Below are 21,807 nucleotides of genomic sequence, written 5' to 3'. Positions count from 1 at the left end.
TTACATATTCATGATTCACCATTCTATTGTTGCCTGTGGCCAATAATTACGTAGTCTAATGGTGGTCATTTTACACTTTTGGTCCCACAGGATTCAGTTGCTGGAATGCTTCAAAGACATTCATTCTGTCACGTTCTCTCTCTCAATATATATATATATATATGTGTGTGTGCTAACATGGTGGAGATCGGAAAAGCTTTCTCCGAATAACTTGAATAAGGCCAAACCAATTCTGTGACTTTCCATTTCTTCCTATTGTTGCTTCAGACCTTGCTTTAGATTCAATGTATACTTCTACTTCATTCATAAGAGCTTGGAGAAGTTCCCTTAAAGGTTGGAGTTGTGGGCACCATGTTAGCACATATATATATGTGTTAACATATATATATGTTAGCACCATGTTAGCACCATATATATATGTGCTAACATGGTGCCCACAACTCCAACCTTTAAGGGAACTTCTCCAAGCTCTTATGAATGAAGTAGAAGTATACATTGAATCTAAAGCAAGGTCTGAAGCAACAATAGGAAGAAATGGAAAGTCACAGAATTGGTTTGGCCTTATTCAAGTTATTCGGAGAAAGCTTTTCCGATCTCCACCTCCTCCTCATCATGAAACTGTCATTGTTCTCCACACCAACGCCACAAGCACCAGCTTCACGGACGAAGCAACCGCCACAGAAGCAGCAGTCAATAGCGAAATCACAAAACCAGAAGCTGCTTTATCTTCTCCCTCGAAGAAAAAGCTCCTATCCGAAGATGACATTGCAGCCATGAAGATCCAAGCCTTTTTTAGAGCTCATCTTGTATTTCACCCTTCACCCATCAACATTTCTTTTCATGTATCTATTTCAGGAATTAGGAACCTAATCCATGCACGGCACAAGAAGAGTGGAGGTCACTTCACATGTAGTTTGGTAGTCATAGATAAAGTGGGCCCTATTCCATGTGGAATGATCTGCACTTTTCAATGTGCACAACCCATGCATGTTGTGTATAGGAGAGATTCCTAAGTTCCTAGTGACTAATATAATGATTTTACATATATGACTCGTGAGCTCTCTTTATTTATCGTTTGGTATGTGAATGTTGACAGGCAAGGAAAGCATTTCGAGCTCAAGAGTCTTGTTAAGGTGCAAGCTGTGATTCGCGGAGCCTACGTGAGAAAACAAGCACGAATAGCCTCGCAATGCATGCACGCACTTGCCCGGTTGCAGGTCACCCGTCAGAGCTCGTCAACCCCTCAGTAGATATAGTGATAATTGATACTTGATTCATGAGCTATGATCTAAAAATTGATTTGAGTCTTTCTAGAGGATAAACCTCAACATAAAATCGAAGAGTAATGGCAGGTGAATTAGAAGAATTCATTTATATTTGGTTAAATCTTTTAAAAAGTAACACCTTTATTATTATGTCTATTTGTTTATCTCTCTCTCTCCCAAACTTGTCCAGCCTTTGATTAAGATGCTCGTGAGATTCTCGAATAGTCATGGTGCATGCTTCAATAATTTATGTTTTCTTTGCTTCATATAACACTAGTATATATATGGTCCAAGTCGATGTAGTCAAATTATATATTTTTCAACAATTCTATGAAAGCAAGCATTTTCTTAACAAAATTTTTGGAAAACAGTCATCAGAAACAGATTTACTACTACATATAAACGGTATCTTTAAAATACCAAAAAGAAATTATCAAAACAGCATTAGCAACAAAAACCAAATCTGAATACAGTGGAGCCCACAAACACTTAGTGGCTCGACCTTGTACTCTCATCATAGTCAGGCTGATTGGTTTGATGACCGTGGTCTTCCTTTTTCTTTCCTTGCAAGTGTAAGTATGGTGGTCGCCATAGTTGGAGCGGTTTGATTGCAGAAGAGCAAAAAAATCGTCCTAAAATTATACCATTGTTGCATAATGTTTCTAAACTATTTTTAAAAGCAACTTGGCCCCCTCAATTATTAAAAGCAAGCAAAATGGCCCTTTAAGGCCATCGGAAACAAATTTTCGACAGGAAAAGCGATACAATTACTAATTTACCCTTAGTTAATAATTTATTATAAAAATATAAAATTCATGAATGTGAAATACCAATAATGCCCTCATATTTTTAACAAAAAAACAAAGGTAGTTTGGCCTTTTAATGAATTTTGTTTAACAACACACACACACACACACACAAAACCAAGGAGAATAGAATAATAAACCTCAAAAGCTCCAACTAAGTGAGATTTATCGAAACTTCAAGTGAGTGTAATTTTATTTACCCTACTTTATATAGGATCAAAATCGTCTCCTGTGCAACAATAGGACCGGTCACAGCCACTGAGTTAAAATCGTAAAAGTTAAAAATTAAAAAAGCAAAACTTTTATATATACATACACACATACATACGAGACCAAATCAAAACTATACCAACTTTTTACTCTTTTTTTTTTTTTTTTTTTTTTTTTTTTTTTTTTTTTTTTTTTACACAAATATTTCCCTAATCTACAACTTCTTGTATATCACAACATTTCTCTAACCTACATCCTAACTTTTTTCTTACTAACATCTCACTTATTGTACAAATACATAAATAAACATATCTTAGTATAAATTGTATATCACAACATTTTCCTAACTAACATCACACGATTCATTATTTTATCTTGTTTGGAATGTACGTTAGAAAAATGTTAGGATGCTAGTAAGGAGAAAGTTGGAAAATATTGCAATTTGTTAAGGAGAAAGTTAGAATGTATAAACTTTCTATGTTTGCACTAAAAACTGACTTACCTACATCTCAACTTTCCTCTTACTAACATCCCAACTTTCTTCTTACCAATATCACACTATTCATTACTTTATCTTTGTTTGGGATACACGTTAGAAAAATGTTGGGATGCTAGTATGGAGAAAGTTGGGATGTACGTTAGGAAAATATTGTGAAGCAAGACCAACATCCAAACATTTTTCTAACAAGAGAAATAGATTAATAGTAGATCATATTCCACGAAAATATTAGTATGTACATTCGAAAAATATTGAGATGCTGTTAAGGAAAAAGTTGGGATATATAGATTTTGTATATATCACTAAAAACTGACTTGCTCTCTTTTGTTTTTTTTGACTAAGTGACGTGACGAACTTTGTATGTATACGCTAATACGTCTTTGGTAAAAATTGATTTACTTTCTTTTCTCTTCTTTGACTAACTGACGTGGCAAAATGGTGTTCACATATTATTCACAAGCTGGGATATATTCATTGTTGCCCAGAAGACAATTTTGATCCACTTTATATACTACATAATCTACAGAATCTCTCTCCTGGACACCGATCACTTCAACAAAATGGACCATCAGTGAGAATAGTACTCCGTATATTTTTCTTATTCGGTCGCGCACTTTGATCACATTATTGTAGGTAGGTAAAATTTGAAACTAGTTGAAGTTGACTGATTCAATTTCAAGTTGCCTTGTAATCCACTTGTAATATACAGCAAAATGACCACCTATATGTAAAATTAGTGACGATTAAGTTGGTAAACAAAACTGCACAGTTTTTGAACATTGACAAGGGTGACAAACAATGTCAAGTACGGCAGAACAGAACAAAAGAAATTAGAAAAACAGGTGACATAAATAGTAGTTCTGCAACCAAAGGGTCCAATGGTATAATATTTGTACTCTTATGTTTTATTCTATTCTTTTTTGGAGTGTTAATATAGCAATATTTGTTGAATCATTTCATAAAATAATTACTAAAAAAAATAGGTTAAAATCATAAAATTCTCCTATATATTATTACACAGATGTGCATCAAATTTATCACGTCTCTTGTATCCCACCCTTAATTGGGTTATAAAATGTCGAAATTGATTTTATTATTCAATATTAAATTTAAAATACATATATTTTTTAAATTACAAAAAAGTGTAGTATATATAATTATTACATTCTTTAATGACAAATTTCCAGGATTGGCCGATTGTAAAATATAATCACAGTACTGTGCGTTTTTTTTTAGGAAAAGTATTCATACTTTGAAGAATGTGCTTAATTTTTTTTTTTTTATCAATATCAAATTGTCAATTCACTTTAAAAGTGTAGTATATTTATTTTTTCATCAATCTAAAACAAAAAATTAACTTGAATTCTTAGTTATTGGATTGGTGACCAAAAAAAAAAAAAACACAAAGTTATTGGATTGAAACGTGATATACATTCTCTTAATTAAGCAAATGACAATATAAATTAAAATGTTGATGCAAAAATATAATCGGAATTTCTAACAAAACATTTATTTTGTTTCCGTTACAAAATGCGTGCCAGCCCAACTACAGAGGTTGATTACTTGCGGAAATCAAATACTGGGTTCAGTGAGAATAATGGAGCTGGGCCATCTATTAACACTGACATTCGATACAAATGGAAGTCGCATGGAAGTGGCCTGGTTGGTCCTTTTATTAGATGCATCATGCAAAGAAGCCTATTGGGCTAGCTCGGCCCATTTGCATAGGTTAGGACTTTTCACTAATTGGATATTATTATTAGATGATTCAATCTTATTCCTGTTGGGACTCTAATATGATTGACCGACACAATTTATCACATGTTAATGTAATTGTTGATGATTTTGAACTATATCACAAGTCCCATATCGAAAAAGTACAAGAACTTGAAAAAAATTATAACTATAAAAACACCACATGGAAGATTTAGAAAATACATCATTGCGCTTGGGGCAATGACGCAGCTCGTGAGGTTCTAACCGAGGCGCGTCAATTGCTGGTTGAAAACTATTTCCTTTTTTTATCGCTCTCTTTGGCTTGGGTTCTGCCCGGGCTATCGAGAATTTTTGGAAGGGCTCCCTTCTTGGGTAAAGTCCTACAATTCCGAGTTCCAAACTTTTATTCAAACAAAAACGAAAAATAAGGGCTCCCTTCTTGAGTAAAGATTTACAATTCCGAATTCCAAACTTTAATTGAAGCAAAAACGAAAAATCACACACCCACTATATGTGATCTTACCAGAGGAGCCGCCAATAAAGTCAATCAGATTCCTATTTAAATTCAATTCACTTCATGATGTAGAACTATTCAATATATGGTGAACTGAAACCACAAGAACATAACCGATAGGGACCGAGCTAGATATCTATATATTTATAATTCATGTTTCAAAGTTTTCTTTGAACTTGCATATATAATTCATGTTTCAAAGTTTTCTTCGAACTTGCATGTCGTTCGAATAACGGGAAGTGTGGTGATGGATAATACCGATGAAAACAAATGTATTACTGTAGTAGTTAAGAAAATTAAACTTGCTTGCCTTTGAATTCAACCAGTGAATTTGAGCTCCCATCCGTAGTAAAATGTACAAGAAGCCTTCCCATTTATGCTTCATATTGCACCATGGTAGTATTAAAGGCAACAGGCAGAAGAACCATACAAAAGTACTGCACTGTCATGACCTGCCAAAAAATAATAACCAATAAAACATAAGAATATCAAAAGAAGAACCCTATCAGAAATTCCCTATCCAAAGTATGAGCCCATAATTACAGAAATAAAATTACTTCTGGAGGCAGATAGAGTAATTTTTCACGTAAGAAGACTCAATAGTCCGATTTGCATTTTTAATTAGAACTAAAATAAGAAGGCAAAAAGAGATTTCAATTTCAGTGACAGTAAAAGGCACTAGGTTGAATTCACAAACCTAGTTAAATGCTACAAATGCTACTGTCTGCACAAAGAAACAGAATGGCAAATCCTGAGTGAAGTGGAGAGTAAGAACTAGCCGAACAACAAGTTGAGGCAGAAAACAGATGAGTTTCTCTAAGATTAAAAACTCATGGTCGTAGTTTAGATAGATGTGATAAAAATATATGGAAAAATTGTGTCTTGGATCTGTACGGGTAAAATGGTATGGCAGAGAGCCTCATGCAAGAATTCCAAATTATATAGATAGAAGAAAAACCCAGTACAAAAGAAGAAGACAGCCACAGAGATCAGTCCCAACATAATTCTCTCTTGAAAACATGTTTTTCAAAGCAACAATAAATGGCATGGACAGTAACTCCCATGCCACTTAGACTCTGGGCTGACTTAACTTTACTAGAATTCCAATCCATAAGGACAGGCTTCTGAATAGATTGAAAGTGGAAAGGATCAAGAACTAAGCTGATAGGAAGTGCATAGATTATAGGATAGATTCTGAAATGGACAAGCAGCCCATACCAAAACACAGCTTGTAAAATATTACGTGTAAACCAGTAAATATGACACAAAGAAAGTTAGGAATTATAATTATGTATTTATAATGACATGAAAGGAAATCTGTATTTGGTGCTTTAACCAAAGATAGTCTAAAACTTATATCGAATGATTATATTTTTTTTCAGATTTAAAAGTAGTACTTTTTCTTGTTACTTCGACAAGATTCTCCATAACAAACACCATTGAACAAAACAAAGCTTCCACACCAACTTCCCCCTTCCATGCCATGATGGAGAGAAACCTAGTATTCTTAACTGAACCTTAAATACTTTCATATTCCAAATGCCAACATCAACTAAAATGATTAAATAATTGATACATTGATGTAAATCTCCCATTATGTTATTGTTATTTTCTTTCTTATATTTGATTAGTTTTAGTTTTTATTATTATTATTTATTTTCCCACATGTTGAGAAGTATCCTTCTTAAAAATATATATTTATTCTCTGGGATGGACCTAAATAATTATGTGCGAGGGGGCGGCCTTTAACAATAACAAGATTAAATAAAAAAATCCAAACCTTGAGGTGGGGGCAATAGTAAGGTTTATTTATAATTTTAGTGGGGACAATTTTAAAATTTTATTGGTACATAATTCAAAGCAAAAAAAATTGTAGGTATATAATAGCAACCTAAAAAAATAAGTGGGAACAATTGCCCCCACTGGACCTTGAATAGGTCTGTGCATGTGGACAAGGCTCCCTTGCTACGGGTTTGAAGCAATCATATCTCCACGTCCAAGACCTCTAGGTTGTAATTAGCAACCTTGCACCAATGCCCGCTCTCATTCTTAACCATACATATGTGTAAAACAGCTTTGCTTGTTAGGAACATTGGGATATTCACTAACTAAGCTATAAAACAAATCCAATTTACTTCATGATGTTGAACTATTCAATATATGGTGAACTGAAACCACAACAACATACATTAAGATTTCAACATGGTATCTCCGGTCTATCCCACCGAATAAGCAATAGGGAAGTTCCGAGCCCTGCTAAGGGTCTGAATTTTGCAGGGAGGGGAGTTAGGTTCTGTGAAGCTAGATATTAAAATATATATATATTTGAGGCAAATAAGAATGGCATAAGGAGTTTAATTGGCAAATAAACAAATTTAACCCTAGTCAGCTCCCCCCTCTCTGAATCTTTGCTTTTTATGTCACATTTTTTGATTCCCAACTTCTCTAATGGGCACAAAGACTAATGACATTAATAGTGGAAAAAATATAACACAGCAGCAAAATTATATATTGAAGATAGGAGGAGGTGTGGTCAGTCTTATTAGTATCACAAAAAATCGAAAAAGAGAACAATATTTACACATTGCAGTAGGCCATGGATTGACAACCAGAGTTCCACCAAACACATTAACGCCTAAAGGAGAAAAAAAGAAATGATCTCAAATGGTACCATCTTTATCAAAAGAATCAAAATGTACCAAAAGCATTTTCTCATACACAAAGATATTAATGTATGTAGAGATTTTGGCCATCCCTTTGATAAATTACAGCTGTCACGGATTGCGTACAAGGAAATAAGAGCATCACGTAAATGATTCTAGGTGTGCAATTCATGAACTAGTTATCAGATATAAAAAAAGTTTGAGAATTTAAAACTTATCATTTCATATCAAGTTTGTGACACCCATAATTCAATTACACCTTTTTTGTTTAACATAAATATTTGGACTAATTGTGACAAATTTTTTTCGAATCGTTGTTCTCATTTTAAAATAAAACTATCATTTAAATCCTTTCTCATTACTTTTTCGTATCTCCTCCCTCAATCCATATACATGTAGTATATATATATATATTTTATTGTCTTTATTTCTTTCATTCATTTTTTTCATTTTTTTCCTTTTTTTTTTCTAAATTGTTGCCATTAGCCTTTTTTCGGTCATTCCTTTCATTTTTTTTTTTAAACCAGAACAAATAAGACAGGAATATTCATCAAATTAGAAAAAATTTTATTAAACCAAATTGTTATTAAATTTTAAACAAGAACAAATAAGAATACGGAATCTAGAAAAAAATTTAGAAACAGGGGAATGTTTACCAAATTTGTTATTAAGCCATAACAATTTAGAAAAAAATAAAATGAAAGGAATAACGGGAAAAAAGGTTAATGGCAACAATTTAGAAAAAAAAAAAAAAAAAAGAAAGAAAGTGGGGGAATAAAGAAAAAAAGAAAAAAAAATAAAGGCAATAAAAAATATATATATACTACCCGTATATGGATTGAGGGAGGAGATACAAGAGGTAATGAAAAATGATTTAAAGGGTAGTTTTGTCTTTAAAATGTGAGTTTTGTTTTAAAATATGTAATATTTTTCACGTTCCTTGAGAATATCAAGAAAGAGTAATTAATGAGAGTTAAAGTAGCCAATTAGAAGAGCGACTGTGAAAGGACCGTTGTCGCTTTGCATTTTTCTTTATTATTTGATTGAATATTAAATGCCTCGTTTTGACAAATATATCATTAAAAGGATTTATTAAATGTGTCGAGTTTGAATTTACTTATTTAGTAGACACGATTATGACTCACGAACATGAATTGCCATCGTTATATGGTGCACATACTTGGAAACAACAATTTAGCTGGGGCATTTAATCAAACAGTGGATGGATACACTTATTTAACAAAACCTATAAAAAATAATAATAATTAAAAAAAGAAAAAAGAAAAAAAAGAAGCTAGCCCAGCGGGGCTTCAGCAATGAGCTCCTACAATTTCAAGGTAAGATGTAAACTGTCTTAAGATATTTTTTATTTTAAACCCACACAATAGAGCAACCTCAACGCCCTCACAAAACAAACAAATAAAAAAGAAAAAAAAAGAGTAAAAGGGGATAAATTTATGTGTTGTGGAAGGAGACAACTTCTCAATGGATATAGATTTGGTCCAACACCACATTTTATGACGGCATTAATTGAAGTTTTACATGCAATGCACTAAAAGCAACAATTCAAACAAGTTCTAATTACAAAATTAAGAACATCAATAAGAAAATCACAGTATTAAAGACGATAAACCTTTTTTTTTTTTTTGTAGCTTTAAATTCGATTGAATAATAAAAATTCAGGAAATAAATAAATAAAAACCAGTGACCATTAGCCTTTGCGAAATCTCTCAGTACTGTCTTTGATTCATAGCCTCGTCTTCATGCTCATCTCCTCTATATCATTTACAGTCCGCAAACATTGAGAATAAGATTTGTAGATCTTTGTGTCTCACTCCAAAAGTCCATTTCAGAGATGGTTTTGGGCATCAAAGAAAAAGATTGAAACGCTCAATTTCTTGAGCAACAAACAACTGAACTCTTATGTTTTTTTCTTTTCTTTTTTAGAATATTAATATAACAATATTCGTCGAATCATTTCATAAAACAATTACTAAAAAAAATAGGTTAAAATCATAAAATTCTCATTACACCATTATCCTTTTTGTAGTGACGAATCTTGTATGTGTTCCTAAGAAAAGGAATTTGTCCATTTTTTGGGTCTCAAAGACGTGCATCAAATTTATCATGTATCCCACCCTTAATTGGGTTATAAAATGTCGAAATTGATTTTATTATTTAATATTAAATTAAGAATATATATATATATATTTTAAATTACAAAAAAGTGCAGTATATATAATTATTACATTCTTTAATGACAAATTTTCTTGATTGGCCGATTGTAAAATATAATCACAGTACTGTGTGTTTTTTTGGGAAAAGTATTCAGACTTTGAAGAATGTGCTTAATTTTTTTATCAATGTCAAATTGTCAATTCACTTTAAAAGTGTAGTATATTTATTTTTTCATCAATCTAAAACAAAAAAATTAACTTGAATTCTTAGTTATTGTATTGGTGACCAAAAAAAAAAAGTTATTGGATTGAAACGTGATATACATTCTCTCAATTAAACAAATGACAATATAAATTTATATTTAGAATGTTGAAGCAAAAATCTGATCGGCATTTCTATAACAAAACATTTATTTTGTTTCCGTTAAAACAAAATACGTACCAGCGCAACTACAGAGGTGATTACTTGCAGAAGTCAATCACTGGGTTCAGTGAGAATAATGGACCTGGGCCATCTATTAACACTGACATTCGAAACAAATGACAGTCACATGGTGGTGGGCCTGGTTGGTCCTTTTATTAGATGCATGATGCAAAGTAGCCTTTTGGGCTAGCTCGGCCCATTTGCATGGGTTAAGACTTTTCACTAATCGGAGATTATTCTTAGATGATTCAATCCTATTCCTGTTGGGACTCTAATTTGATTGACCGACACAATTTATCACATGTTAAGGTTTGAACTATAACACAAGTCCCATATCGAAAAAGTACAAGAACTTGAAAAAAATTATAACTATAAAAACACCACATGGGAGATTTAGAAAAAGCATCATTGCGCTAGGGGCAATGACGCAGCCAGTGAGGTTTTAACCGAGGCGCGTCAATTGCTGGTTGAAAACTATTTCCTTTTTTTATCGCTCTCTTTGGCTTGGGTTCCGCCTAGGCTATCGAGAATTTTTGGAAGGGCTCCCTTCTTGGGTAAAGCCCTACAATTCCGAGTTCCAAACTTTTATTCAAGCAAAAAAACCAAAAATCACACACCCATTATATATTTTGTCAAATTCAATTCACAAGAACATACATTAAGATTTCATCATGGTATCTTCTGGGCGATAATACCCTTTTCCACACACTCCGTAGCTACCTAAGGAGAAAGATATCTATATATATATAATTCATAATTCATGTTTCAAAGTTTTCTTCGAACTTGCATGTGGTTCGAATAACGAGAAGTGTGATGACGGACAATACCGATGAGAACAAATGTATTACTGTAGTAGTTAAGAAAATTAAACTTGCTTGCCTTTGAATTCAACCAGTGAATTTGAGCTCCCATCCATAGTAAAATGTAGGACAAGCCTTCCCATTTAAGCTTCATATTGCACCATGGTAGTATTAAAGGCAACAGGCAGAAGAACCATTCAAAGTACTGGCTGTCATGATCTGCCAAAAAATAATAACCAATAAAACATAAGAATATCAAAAGAAGAACCCTATCAGAAATTCCCTATCCAAAGTATGAGCCCATAATTTCAGAAATAAAATTACTTCTGGAGGCAGATAGAGTGATTTTTCACGTAACAAGACTCGATAGTCCGATTTGCATTTTTAATTAGAACTAAAATAAGAAGGCAAAAAGAGATCTCAATTTCAGTGACAGTACAAGGCACTAGGTTGAATTCACAAACCTTGTTAAATGCTAGAAATGCTACCGTCTGCACAAAGAAACAGAATGGCAAATCCTGAGTGAAGCGGAGAATAAGAACTAGCTGAACAATAAGTTGAGGCAGAAAACAGATGAGTTTCTCTAAGATTAAAAACTCACGGTCGTAGTGTAGATAGATGTGATAAAAATATATGGAAAAATTGTGTCTTGGATCTGTACGGGTAAGATGGTATAGCAGAGCCTCATGCAAGAATTCCAAATTATATAGATAGAAGAAAATCCCAGTACAAAAGAAGAAGACAGCCACAGAGATCAGTCCCGACATAATTCTCTCTTGAAAACATGTTTTTCAAAGCAACAATAAATGGCATGGACAGTAATTCCCATGCCACTTAGACTCTGGGCTGACTTAACTTTACTAGAATTCCAATCCATAAGGACAGGCTTCTGAATAGATTGATAGTGGCAAGGATCAAGAACTAAGCTGATAGGAAGTGCATAGATTATAGGATAGATTTTAAAATGGACAACCAGCCCATACCAAAACACAGCTTGTAAAATATTACGTGTAAACCAGTAAATAAGACACAAAGAAAGTTAGGAATTATAATTATGTATTTATAATGACATGAAAGGAAATCTGTATTTGGTGCTTTAACCAAAGAGAGTCTAAAACTTATATCGAATGATTATATTCTTTTTCAGATTTAAAAGTAGTACTTTTTCTTGTTACTACGACAAGATTCTCCATAACAAACACCATTGAACAAAACAAAGCTTCCACACCAACTTCCCCCTTCCATGCCATGATGGAGAGAAGCCTAGTATTCTTAACTGAACCTGAAATACTTTCATATTCCAAATGCTAACATCAACTAAAATGATTAAATAATTGATACATTCATGTAAATCTCCCATAATGTTATTGTTATTTTCTTTCTTATATTTGATTAGTTTTAGTTTTTATTATTATTATTATTATTTTCTACATGTTCAGAAGTATCCTTCTTAAAAATATATATTTATTCTCAGGGATGGACCTAAATAATTATGTGCGAGGAGGCGGCCTTTAACAATAACAAGATAAAAAAAAAATTCAAACCTTGAGGTGGGGGCAATAGTAAGGTTTATTTATAATTTTAGTGGGGACAATTTTAAAATTTTATAGGTACATAATTCAAAGCAAAAAAAATTGTAGGTATATAAATAGCAACCAAAAAAAAATAAGTGGGAACAATTGCCCCCACTGGACCTTGAATAGGTCTGTGCATGTCTATTCTTAATTATGCGTATAGGGCTAACCCCATGGACAAGGCTCCCTTGCTATGGGTTTGAAGCAATCATATCTCCACGTCCAAGACCTCTAGGTCGTAATGAGCAACCTTGCATCAATGCCCACTCTCATTCTTAACCATACATATGTGTAAAACAGCTTTGCTTGTTAGGAACATTGGGATATTCACTAACTAAGCTATAAAACAAATCCAATTTACTTCATGATGCTGAACTATTCAATATATGGTGAACTGAAACCACAACAACATACATTAAGATTTCAACATGTATCTCCGGTCTATCCCACCCGATAAGCAATAGGGAAGTTCCGAGCCCTGCTAAGGGTCTGAATTTTGCAGGGAGGGGAGTTAGGTTCTGTGCAGCTAGATATTAAAATTTGTTTATTTTCCAATTAAACTCCTTATGCCATTCTTATTTGCCTCAAATATATATATATATATATATATATATATATATATATATATATATATATATTTGAGGCAAATAAGAATGGCATAAGGAGTTTAATTGGAAAATAAACAAATTTTACCCTAGTCAGCTCCCCCTTCTCTGAATCTTTGCTTTTATGTCCCATTTTTTGATTCCCAACTTCTCTAATGGGCACAAGGACTAATGACATTAATAGTGGAAAAAATATAACACAGCAGCAAAATTATATATTGAAGATAGAAGGAGGGGTGGTCAGTATTATTAGTATCACAAAAAATCGAAAAAGAGAACAATATTTACACATTGCAGTAGCCCACAATAGGATGGATTGACAACCAGAGTTCCACCACACACATTAACACCTAAAGGAGAAAAAAAGAAATGATCTCAAATGGTACCATCTTTATCAAAAGAATCAAAATGTACCAAAAGAATTTTCTCATACACAAAGATATTAATGTATGTAGAGATTTTGGCCATCCCTTTGATAAATTACAGCTGTCACGGATTGTGTACAAGGAAATAAGAGCATCACGTGAATGATTCTAGGTGTGTAATTCATGAACTAGTTATCAGATATAAAAAAAGTATGAGAATTTAAAACTTATCATTTCATATCAAGTTTGTGACACCCATAATTCAATTACACCCTTTTTGTTAAGGCTTACGTTTAATTCAACATAAAAATGCCCCTCCCATTTATGGGTGTTTGGCTGACACACTTAGAAACAACAGTTTAGCTGAGGCATTTAATCAAACAGTTGATGGGCAGAGTTATTTAACAAGATCTAAAAACAAACACAAAACCAAAAATAAAAAAGAAAGGATTTTAATTTGTTGTGAAAGGAGACAAGTTCTCACTTCTCAATAGTTAAAGATGTGGTCCACCACCATATTTTATGACTCTGCATTAATTGAAGTTTTTCAGGCAAAACACTTGACACAACAACTACAAAATTAAGAACATCAATAAGTAAATCACAGTATCAAAGACCACACATTTTTTTTTTTTTTTTTTTTTTTTCTGCAGCTTTATATCGATTGAATAATTGGAATGCAGGAAATAAAAGATAAAAAAAGCAGTGCCTATGTTTACCTTTCGAGTACTGTCTTTGATTCATGGTCTAGTCTTCATGTTCATCTCCTCTATACCATTTACAGTCGCAAACATTGAGAATAAGATCTGTGGATCATCTTCGTCTCTCACTCCAAACTTTCAAAAACCCGTTTCAGAATGGTATTGGGAATCATAGAAAAAGCTTGAAACACTCAATTTCTCATTTTCTTTGAGCATCGAACAACTGAACTCCCATGTTTTTTTTCTTTTATTTTTTGGATTGTTATTATACCAACCCATCAAATCATTTCAGAAAATCATTACTAAAACAATATATATATATATATATATATATATATATATATATATATATATATATATATAGGAGTGTCGATTACTAAAAATAACACTAATTTTGAAACGGATTTAATGTGGTCTTTGTAACAGTAACTTATAAGAATGTGAGTCACGATTATTAAAGATGACACTAATTTTAAAGAGGAATAATTTTTTTCCTGAAAAAAAATTTACATACACCACACACACTTCTTCCTTGAAAATAACCCCAAAAAAATCACTTGGCACAAGACCTTGGTAATTATAAAATATTATTGCTTAGAAAATAACCCTCACAGTATTGTTTTTTCCTTACAAAAACATCATATTCAAAATTTAAAGAATGTGTTTAATGTTTTCATCAATTTAATTATAGTTCTTAGATATGTCATTCAATTAGCACACGTGTCCATTCATGGTGGTTTCACTCTCAAGTCTCAACTTTAGATATATCTTGATGATTTCAGAATATATTTACAAAGTATTAAAAGTTGTAAGAAAATCATATTTCAGACTCAATATTAGTACGATCATGACAAAAATGAGTAATACTACCTATCTCAAAAATACTAGGTTGAATAAATATCACAGGTTCGAATATATTTATCAATCTAGCATGTACCATTAGTATTGGATTCAATGACCCATCACAACCTCTTAATTAAACAAATGACATTATAAATTTACATTAAACCCATATTGAGAATGCTGAATTAGCGTCTTAAAATTAAAATTATAAAAAATTGAGAGATGGTAAATGTATGACATTTTAAATCAAACACACTAGGTGGGTTTTTTTTTCTGTTTTTATTTTTTTATTTTTTATTTTTAATGACAAACATACTCCTAATACTTGATCAATTTTTTTTATTATTTTTTTTCATGACAAACGTGTTAAGAGTTAGTGATTAGCGATTAGTGGTGGTTAGTGGGGAGAAGTGTGAAGGTTCACAGCCGAGCTTCCAAAGATCAGAGAAACAACCTTATCTTTTGGAATATGAAAGTACCTTTCAATTATTATTCAAAATATATTATAACAAAACATTTATTTTATTTCGATTAAAACAAAACGCTTAATTATTTGGAGAATAATGGACCTGGGCCATGTATTGACAATGGACATTCGATATAAATGGAGGTCACATGGTGGTGGGTTGGTTCTTTAATTAGGTGGTACTAGCCCAACCCACATTGTTATGCAGAGTAGTAAAAATAAGTAGCCTTTTGGGTCAACTTGGCCCATTTGGATGTATTACGCCTACAAAAGTCGCCCTCGGGAGTCCGGACAGGAAAAGTTTTGGAACAAATCAATAGTGTAGATGAAATTGGGGATTGATTAGATGAAGCAATTTTATTTATGCTAGGATTCTAATTTGATTGACCGGTAATCTAAACAGGGAGAGAATTGTATTATACTTGTTTGATATTATGTGACATAATTCCCACATCGAAAAAGTGTATGAAGCGGATGCGAAAATTTTAACTATAAAAACAATACATACACAACATTAAAAATACATCATTGCGCTTGGGGCAATGACGCAGCCTGTGAGGTTTTAACCGAGGCGCGTCAATTGCTGGTTGAAAACTATTTCCCTTTTTATTAATCTCTTGGGCTTGGGTTTCGCCCGGCCATTGAGAATTTTTGGAAGGGTTCCCTTCTTGGGTAAAACCCTACAATTCTGAGTTCCAAACTTTAGTTTTACACTCACAGCCTAGGAACTTCTGTGGACAAAATAGGATTTTGAATTTATTCAAGTACATTAGTGATATGATTATTATGACCTAACAGTGGCAATTCGTATTTGTATCACAAGGCACAAACAAGATTTATGTTTAAATTACGTAATTTGCCGCCCCTATTATGACCTAATGATTTTATAATTATTAAAAAAACATTATATGATAATTTAAGATATTTCTGAAAGTAATGTATTCGTATCCTTACCAAGAACCAATCATGCATATATCAACCATTCTATTGTTGACTGGGACCAATACTTAGGTAGTCTGAGTGGTGGTCATTTTACACTTTTGGTCCCGGGGTCTAGTGGTTGCAATGCTTGAAAGATATTCATCCTGCCACGTTCTCTCTATCTCTCTCTCTCTCTCTCTATATATATATATATATGTATATATATGTGCTAACATGGTGCCCACAACTCCAACTTTGAAGGGAAGTTTTCCAAGCTCTTATGAATGAAGTAGTAGTATACATTGAATCTAAAGCTAGCTCTGAAGCAACAATAGGAAGAAATGGGAAAGTCTCAGAATTGGTTCGGCGTCATTCGAAGAAAGCTTTTCAGGTATTCTCATCATGAAACTGTCATTGTTCTCCACGCCAATAACACCACCACCACCACGAGCTTCACAGAGGATGCAACTGCCACAGAAGATGCAGTCAATCGCGAGATAACAAAATCAGAAGCTGCTTTTTCTTCTCCCTCCAGTAGCCCGACCCCGAAGAAAGAGTTACTATCTGATGAAGACATTGCAGCCATGAAGATCCAAGCCTCTTTTAGGGCTCATCTTGTATTTCACCATTCACCCATCAACATATATATATATCTTCACATATTTCTTTCATGCTAAAAGGGTTCAGCTTTTTAATACGGAGTAATAATTTTTTGTTTTCAAAATCAGACCACTATGAAATTTTGTTTGATTGCAGTTAATGGTTTACATAACTCATGAACTCTCTTAATTTATACATTCTGTGTTTGGTGTGAATGTTTGACAGGCAAGGAAAGCATTTCGAGCGCTGAAGAGTCTTGTGAAGGTGCAAGCGGTGGTTCGCGGAGCCTACGTGAGAAAACAAGCTCGAATGGCCTTACATTGCATGCATGCGCTTGCCCAATTGCAGGTCACCGTCAGAGCACGCCAACTCCTCAGCAGATGTAGTGATAATTGATTCACAAGTAATACTAGCCACAGAGTTCTTTCATGACAAGTCATAAGCCTTCCAGTGGCGAGAGAGACCAAACAATTAGGTCGTTTCAGCTAAAGGGCAAAACCGGCATTTTAGCTGATCGAATGAATCTCCAAATTGATTTAGAGAACTCATAATCAAAGAAAAGATGGGAGTAGGATTCTTTATAGGACAACTTAATTAGAGTTGAAGTTTGGCAGAGATACCAACAACCTGTTTCCAATTTCTAATTAATTTTATTCTTTGCATTTTTAATATTTTATATATATTCAAATTATGATTACTTTTTAACTTTATTTGTTTAAATCTTTATTTATTGTCCGTTAACAATTTGTTTGTAATTTTTTAAAATTTTGCTTTGACTTTTTATTTTTTTAGTATGCTTACAAGTAATGTAACTTGAAACTAACTCAAAATCACGTTAAATTTTTCTTCTGGAGATTTGGTGATATAAGCAATTCCAATTAACTCAACTTTTTAACCCAAAAATTTTAGTGTCAAACTCGAGTTTAAAAATTCAAAAATAAATAGATTGGGTTTGGGTAGAGTAATTAGGGTTGGAGGTCAGTTTATTTCCTAACAACGTCATTTTCATTACAAATTGTATCGATTAATAATTTCAAAACGCCAAAAAAACAAAATAATAAATCATTGAGAGTTTAACATTTCATATATCAAATTGAGCACGAGTCATACCTCTAAGTCGCCTTCTCTGGCTGTGTTGTATGGTTTTTTTTTTTTATTATTATTTTTTTATTTCTCTAAGATATATTTGGATTTATTCCTTTGTTTCCTAACGACAAAGTTCAACTCAATAAACCACCCTTGAATACTCTCAATAATAATAATAATAATAATAATAAAAAGAGATATTATTTAAGTTTAAAACTTGATGATTTGGGTTTTATAATATATATATAGCACATTTGGGTATTTTAATTACCTTGTTTAAATAAACTAGTCTACACACGTCTTGATGATTTTAGAATATATTTATTTGGGGAGAAAAAAATTATTTTAGAATATATTTACAAAGTATTAAAAGTCAGAAGGAAATTACACTTGAGACCCAATGCTAGTACGATCATCGTGGTTGATAACAAAACGAGTAATGCTACTTAACTCAAAAACTAAATTGAACAAATATCACAGAAGACTCCATAATCAATTTATATATTCATGTAAATCTCGCAAAATATTTTTGTTATTTTCTTTCTTATATTTGATTTGTTGTTATTGCCGGCAAATACATTAAGGCTTAAGACCATGAAGTAATATTGGGGACCGTTTGACTTGAATTATTAGTTAACGGATCATTTGATTGAGATTTGGTTTGATCATGCTGAGTCTACTTGTCAAACGAAGCTAAGGAGAATGTTGAGACAAAAGAAAATTTATCCGCTAGATTGGGAAAAAAGAAAGAGAGAAAAAGAATTACATTGTAATATTTGATTCTTTTATTTATGAGTTGGATGCATGAATATCAATTCACTAGTGTCCTGTGTATATGTATATATATATATATATAGATATATCTTTTATCAATCTATAAAGTACCAATAACTTGAATTCTTAGTCATTGAATTGAAAGGTGATACCACAGCCTCTTAATTAATCTAAATTAGGATCGTAAAATTGAAATTATAAAAAATTAAGAGTTGTTAATTAAATACATTTTTAACCAAATACACACTTTTTTTTTTCTTAACATAAATGACAAACATATTTATAATATTTTTTAATGGGCGAGTGATCTAGCGGTATCAGTCTCTTATTTCAAAAGGAAGTTAGGAACATGTGTGTGAGTACCAACTAAAAAAAAAACATATTTCTAATATTTAATTTTTCTATTTATAATTGCAAATATGTAATTTCACTTTAAAAGTACTCTTAAAACATAAGGTGCGTTTGCCCTTTCGGGTCAGCTCGGCCCATTTGGATGAATTACAAATTAAAAGTAGCCTTCGGAGCAGGAAAAGTTTCCTCCTAGGACCAATATATTTAAAACAGATCAATGTTTGATTGGGATTCTAATTTGATTGACTGAGGCAATTTTCACATGTTAATGTAATTGTATATGATTTTGAACCGCATAAAAGTCTATTTGTAAAGTTATGTGACATAAGTCCCACATCGAAAAAGGTAAGAAATTGATGAGACTGAGTGTAATTATAAAACACTACATACACAGCATAAAACAATCACATCATTGCGCTTGGGGCAATGACGCAGCTTGTGAGGTTTTAACCGAGGCGCGTCAATTGCTGGTTGAAAACTATTTCCCTTTTTATTGATCTCTTTGGCTTGGGTTCCACTCGGCCATTGAGAATTTTTGAAAGGGCTCCCTTCTTGGGTAAAGCCCTATAATTTTAATTTCTAAACTTTAATTCAAGCATAAACCTATTTAATTAAAATTTAATTAAATAAAAATTATAACAAATTTAATTTAAAATTTAAACAAAATTTTTTCCGATTATAATATAATATAATTATAAGAGATGAATTTAAAATTAAAACAAATTTAATTTAAAATTTAAACAAAAATTTTTCCGATTATAATTATAAAACATTCAATACTACCAAATATAACCACCCAACAACCCAACGATTGTTGTTTGGCATCAACATAACAGATAATTTGATTCTATAGTCTAAAAGATGTTTATAATTACATATTCATGATTCACCATTCTATTGTTGCCTGTGGCCAATAATTACGTAGTCTAATGGTGGTCATTTTACACTTTTGGTCCCACAGGATTCAGTTGCTGGAATGCTTCAAAGAAATTCATTCTGTCACGTTCTCTCTCTCAATATATATATATATATATATATGTGCTAACATGGTGCCCACAACTCCAACCTTTAAGGGAACTTCTCCAAGCTCTTATGAATGAAGTAGTAGTATACATTGAATCTAAAGCAAGGTCTGAAGCAACAATAGGAAGAAATGGAAAGTCACAGAATTGGTTTGGCCTTATTCAAGTTATTCGGAGAAAGCTTTTCCGATCTCCACCTCTTCCTCATCATGAAACTGTCATTGTTCTCCACACCAACGCCACAAGCACCAGCTTCACGGACGAAGCAACCGCCACAGAAGCAGCAGTCAATAGCGAAATCACAAAACCAGAAGCTGCTTTATCTTCTCCCTCGAAGAAAAAGCTCCTATCCGAAGATGACATTGCAGCCATGAAGATCCAAGCCTTTTTTAGAGCTCATCTTGTATTTCACCCTTCACCCATCAACATTTCTTTTCATGTATCTATTTCAGGAATTAGGAACCTAATCCATGCACGGCACAAGAAGAGTGGAGGTCACTTCACATGTAGTTTGGTAGTCATAGATAAAGTGGGCCCTATTCCATGTGGAATGATCTGCACTTTTCAATGTGCACAACCCATGCATGTTGTGTATAGGAGAGATTCCTAAGTTCCTAGTGACTAATATAATGATTTTACATATATGACTCGTGAGCTCTCTTTATTTATCGTTTGGCATGTGAATGTTGACAGGCAAGGAAAGTATTTCGTGCTCAAGAGTCTTGTTAAGGTGCAAGCTGTGATTCGCGGAGCCTACGTGAGAAAACAAGCACGAATAGCCTCGCAATGCATGCACGCACTTGCCCGGTTGCAGGTCACCGTCAGAGCTCGTCAACCCCTCAGTAGATATAGTGATAATTGATACTTGATTCATGAGCTATGATCTAAAAATTGATTTGAGTCTTTCTAGAGGATAAACCTCAACATAAAATCGAAGAGTAATGGCAGGTGAATTTACCATAGTTACCTTAATAGTCAATTTACCATAATTTTCATGCATTATAATTTCGTTTAAATTTTATGCACAAATACAATTAAATATCCAATCTCATCATCCCAATTTTGAAAATATTTTATGGTATCGGAAAATCCACGTTCAAAATTTAAAAGTATCTCAAAAATTATTTCTATTATTCAACTTTTTTTTTTTACTTTTTTCGGTCGTCGAAAATAATCATGCAGAAACATTTTGACGATGCCACGTCAAGTGCACATAACACACACACCCCCTATTTACCACTTCACAGTTTCTCCAATTTAGATCGTCGTTAACAAGAACTTTAATACTACATGTCTAGCAATTCATGGTACTACTTGTACAGGTACATCAAACTAAACCTTATTTATCAATTTGCAATGTAAATTGGAAACTCCTTCTCATGCCATTAATCTATCATATGCTTCCAATATGCCAATTGGTTCCCT

General features: G+C 32.7%; 1 protein-coding gene, 4 non-coding genes and 2 pseudogenes across 5 annotated transcripts; 5 read left to right on the top strand and 2 right to left on the bottom strand.

Annotated features, from left to right (window-relative positions):
* Positions 1 to 1,593: 1,593 nt before the first annotated feature.
* On the bottom strand, positions 1,594 to 6,245 carry LOC132295785 (GPI mannosyltransferase 1-like; annotated as a pseudogene).
* LOC132297694 (U4 spliceosomal RNA) lies at positions 4,719 to 4,876 on the top strand. Its single transcript, XR_009479365.1, has one exon. It is a non-coding gene; the product is annotated as a U4 spliceosomal RNA (small nuclear RNA).
* A 4,433-nt stretch (positions 6,246 to 10,678) lies between the features above and the next one.
* LOC132297681 (U4 spliceosomal RNA) lies at positions 10,679 to 10,836 on the top strand. Its single transcript, XR_009479352.1, has one exon. It is a non-coding gene; the product is annotated as a U4 spliceosomal RNA (small nuclear RNA).
* A 203-nt stretch (positions 10,837 to 11,039) lies between these two features.
* Positions 11,040 to 12,074, bottom strand: LOC132295784 (GPI mannosyltransferase 1-like; annotated as a pseudogene).
* Positions 12,075 to 16,152: 4,078 nt separating this feature from the next.
* Positions 16,153 to 16,308, top strand: LOC132297685 (U4 spliceosomal RNA). Its single transcript, XR_009479356.1, has one exon. It is a non-coding gene; the product is annotated as a U4 spliceosomal RNA (small nuclear RNA).
* Positions 16,309 to 16,796: 488 nt separating this feature from the next.
* LOC132285954 (protein IQ-DOMAIN 20-like) lies at positions 16,797 to 17,859 on the top strand. The gene is made up of 2 exons (XM_059788198.1): positions 16,797 to 17,166; positions 17,375 to 17,859. The coding sequence occupies exons 1-2, from the start codon at positions 16,891 to 16,893 to the stop codon at positions 17,543 to 17,545; spliced, it is 447 nt and encodes a 148-aa protein (XP_059644181.1). The 5' UTR covers positions 16,797 to 16,890; the 3' UTR covers positions 17,546 to 17,859.
* A 1,909-nt stretch (positions 17,860 to 19,768) lies between these two features.
* On the top strand, positions 19,769 to 19,924 carry LOC132297691 (U4 spliceosomal RNA). The gene has a single exon (XR_009479361.1). It is a non-coding gene; the product is annotated as a U4 spliceosomal RNA (small nuclear RNA).
* Positions 19,925 to 21,807: the final 1,883 nt, after the last annotated feature.

The sequence above is a fragment of the Cornus florida genome, unplaced genomic scaffold (genome assembly GCF_030987335.1).
Source record: "Cornus florida cultivar Cherokee Brave unplaced genomic scaffold, ASM3098733v1 CherokeeBrave_3.0.0_Hap2_Chr02, whole genome shotgun sequence".
NCBI classification, from domain to species: Eukaryota; Viridiplantae; Streptophyta; class Magnoliopsida; order Cornales; family Cornaceae; genus Cornus; species Cornus florida.
This window is presented reverse-complemented; position numbering and strand designations above follow the sequence as displayed.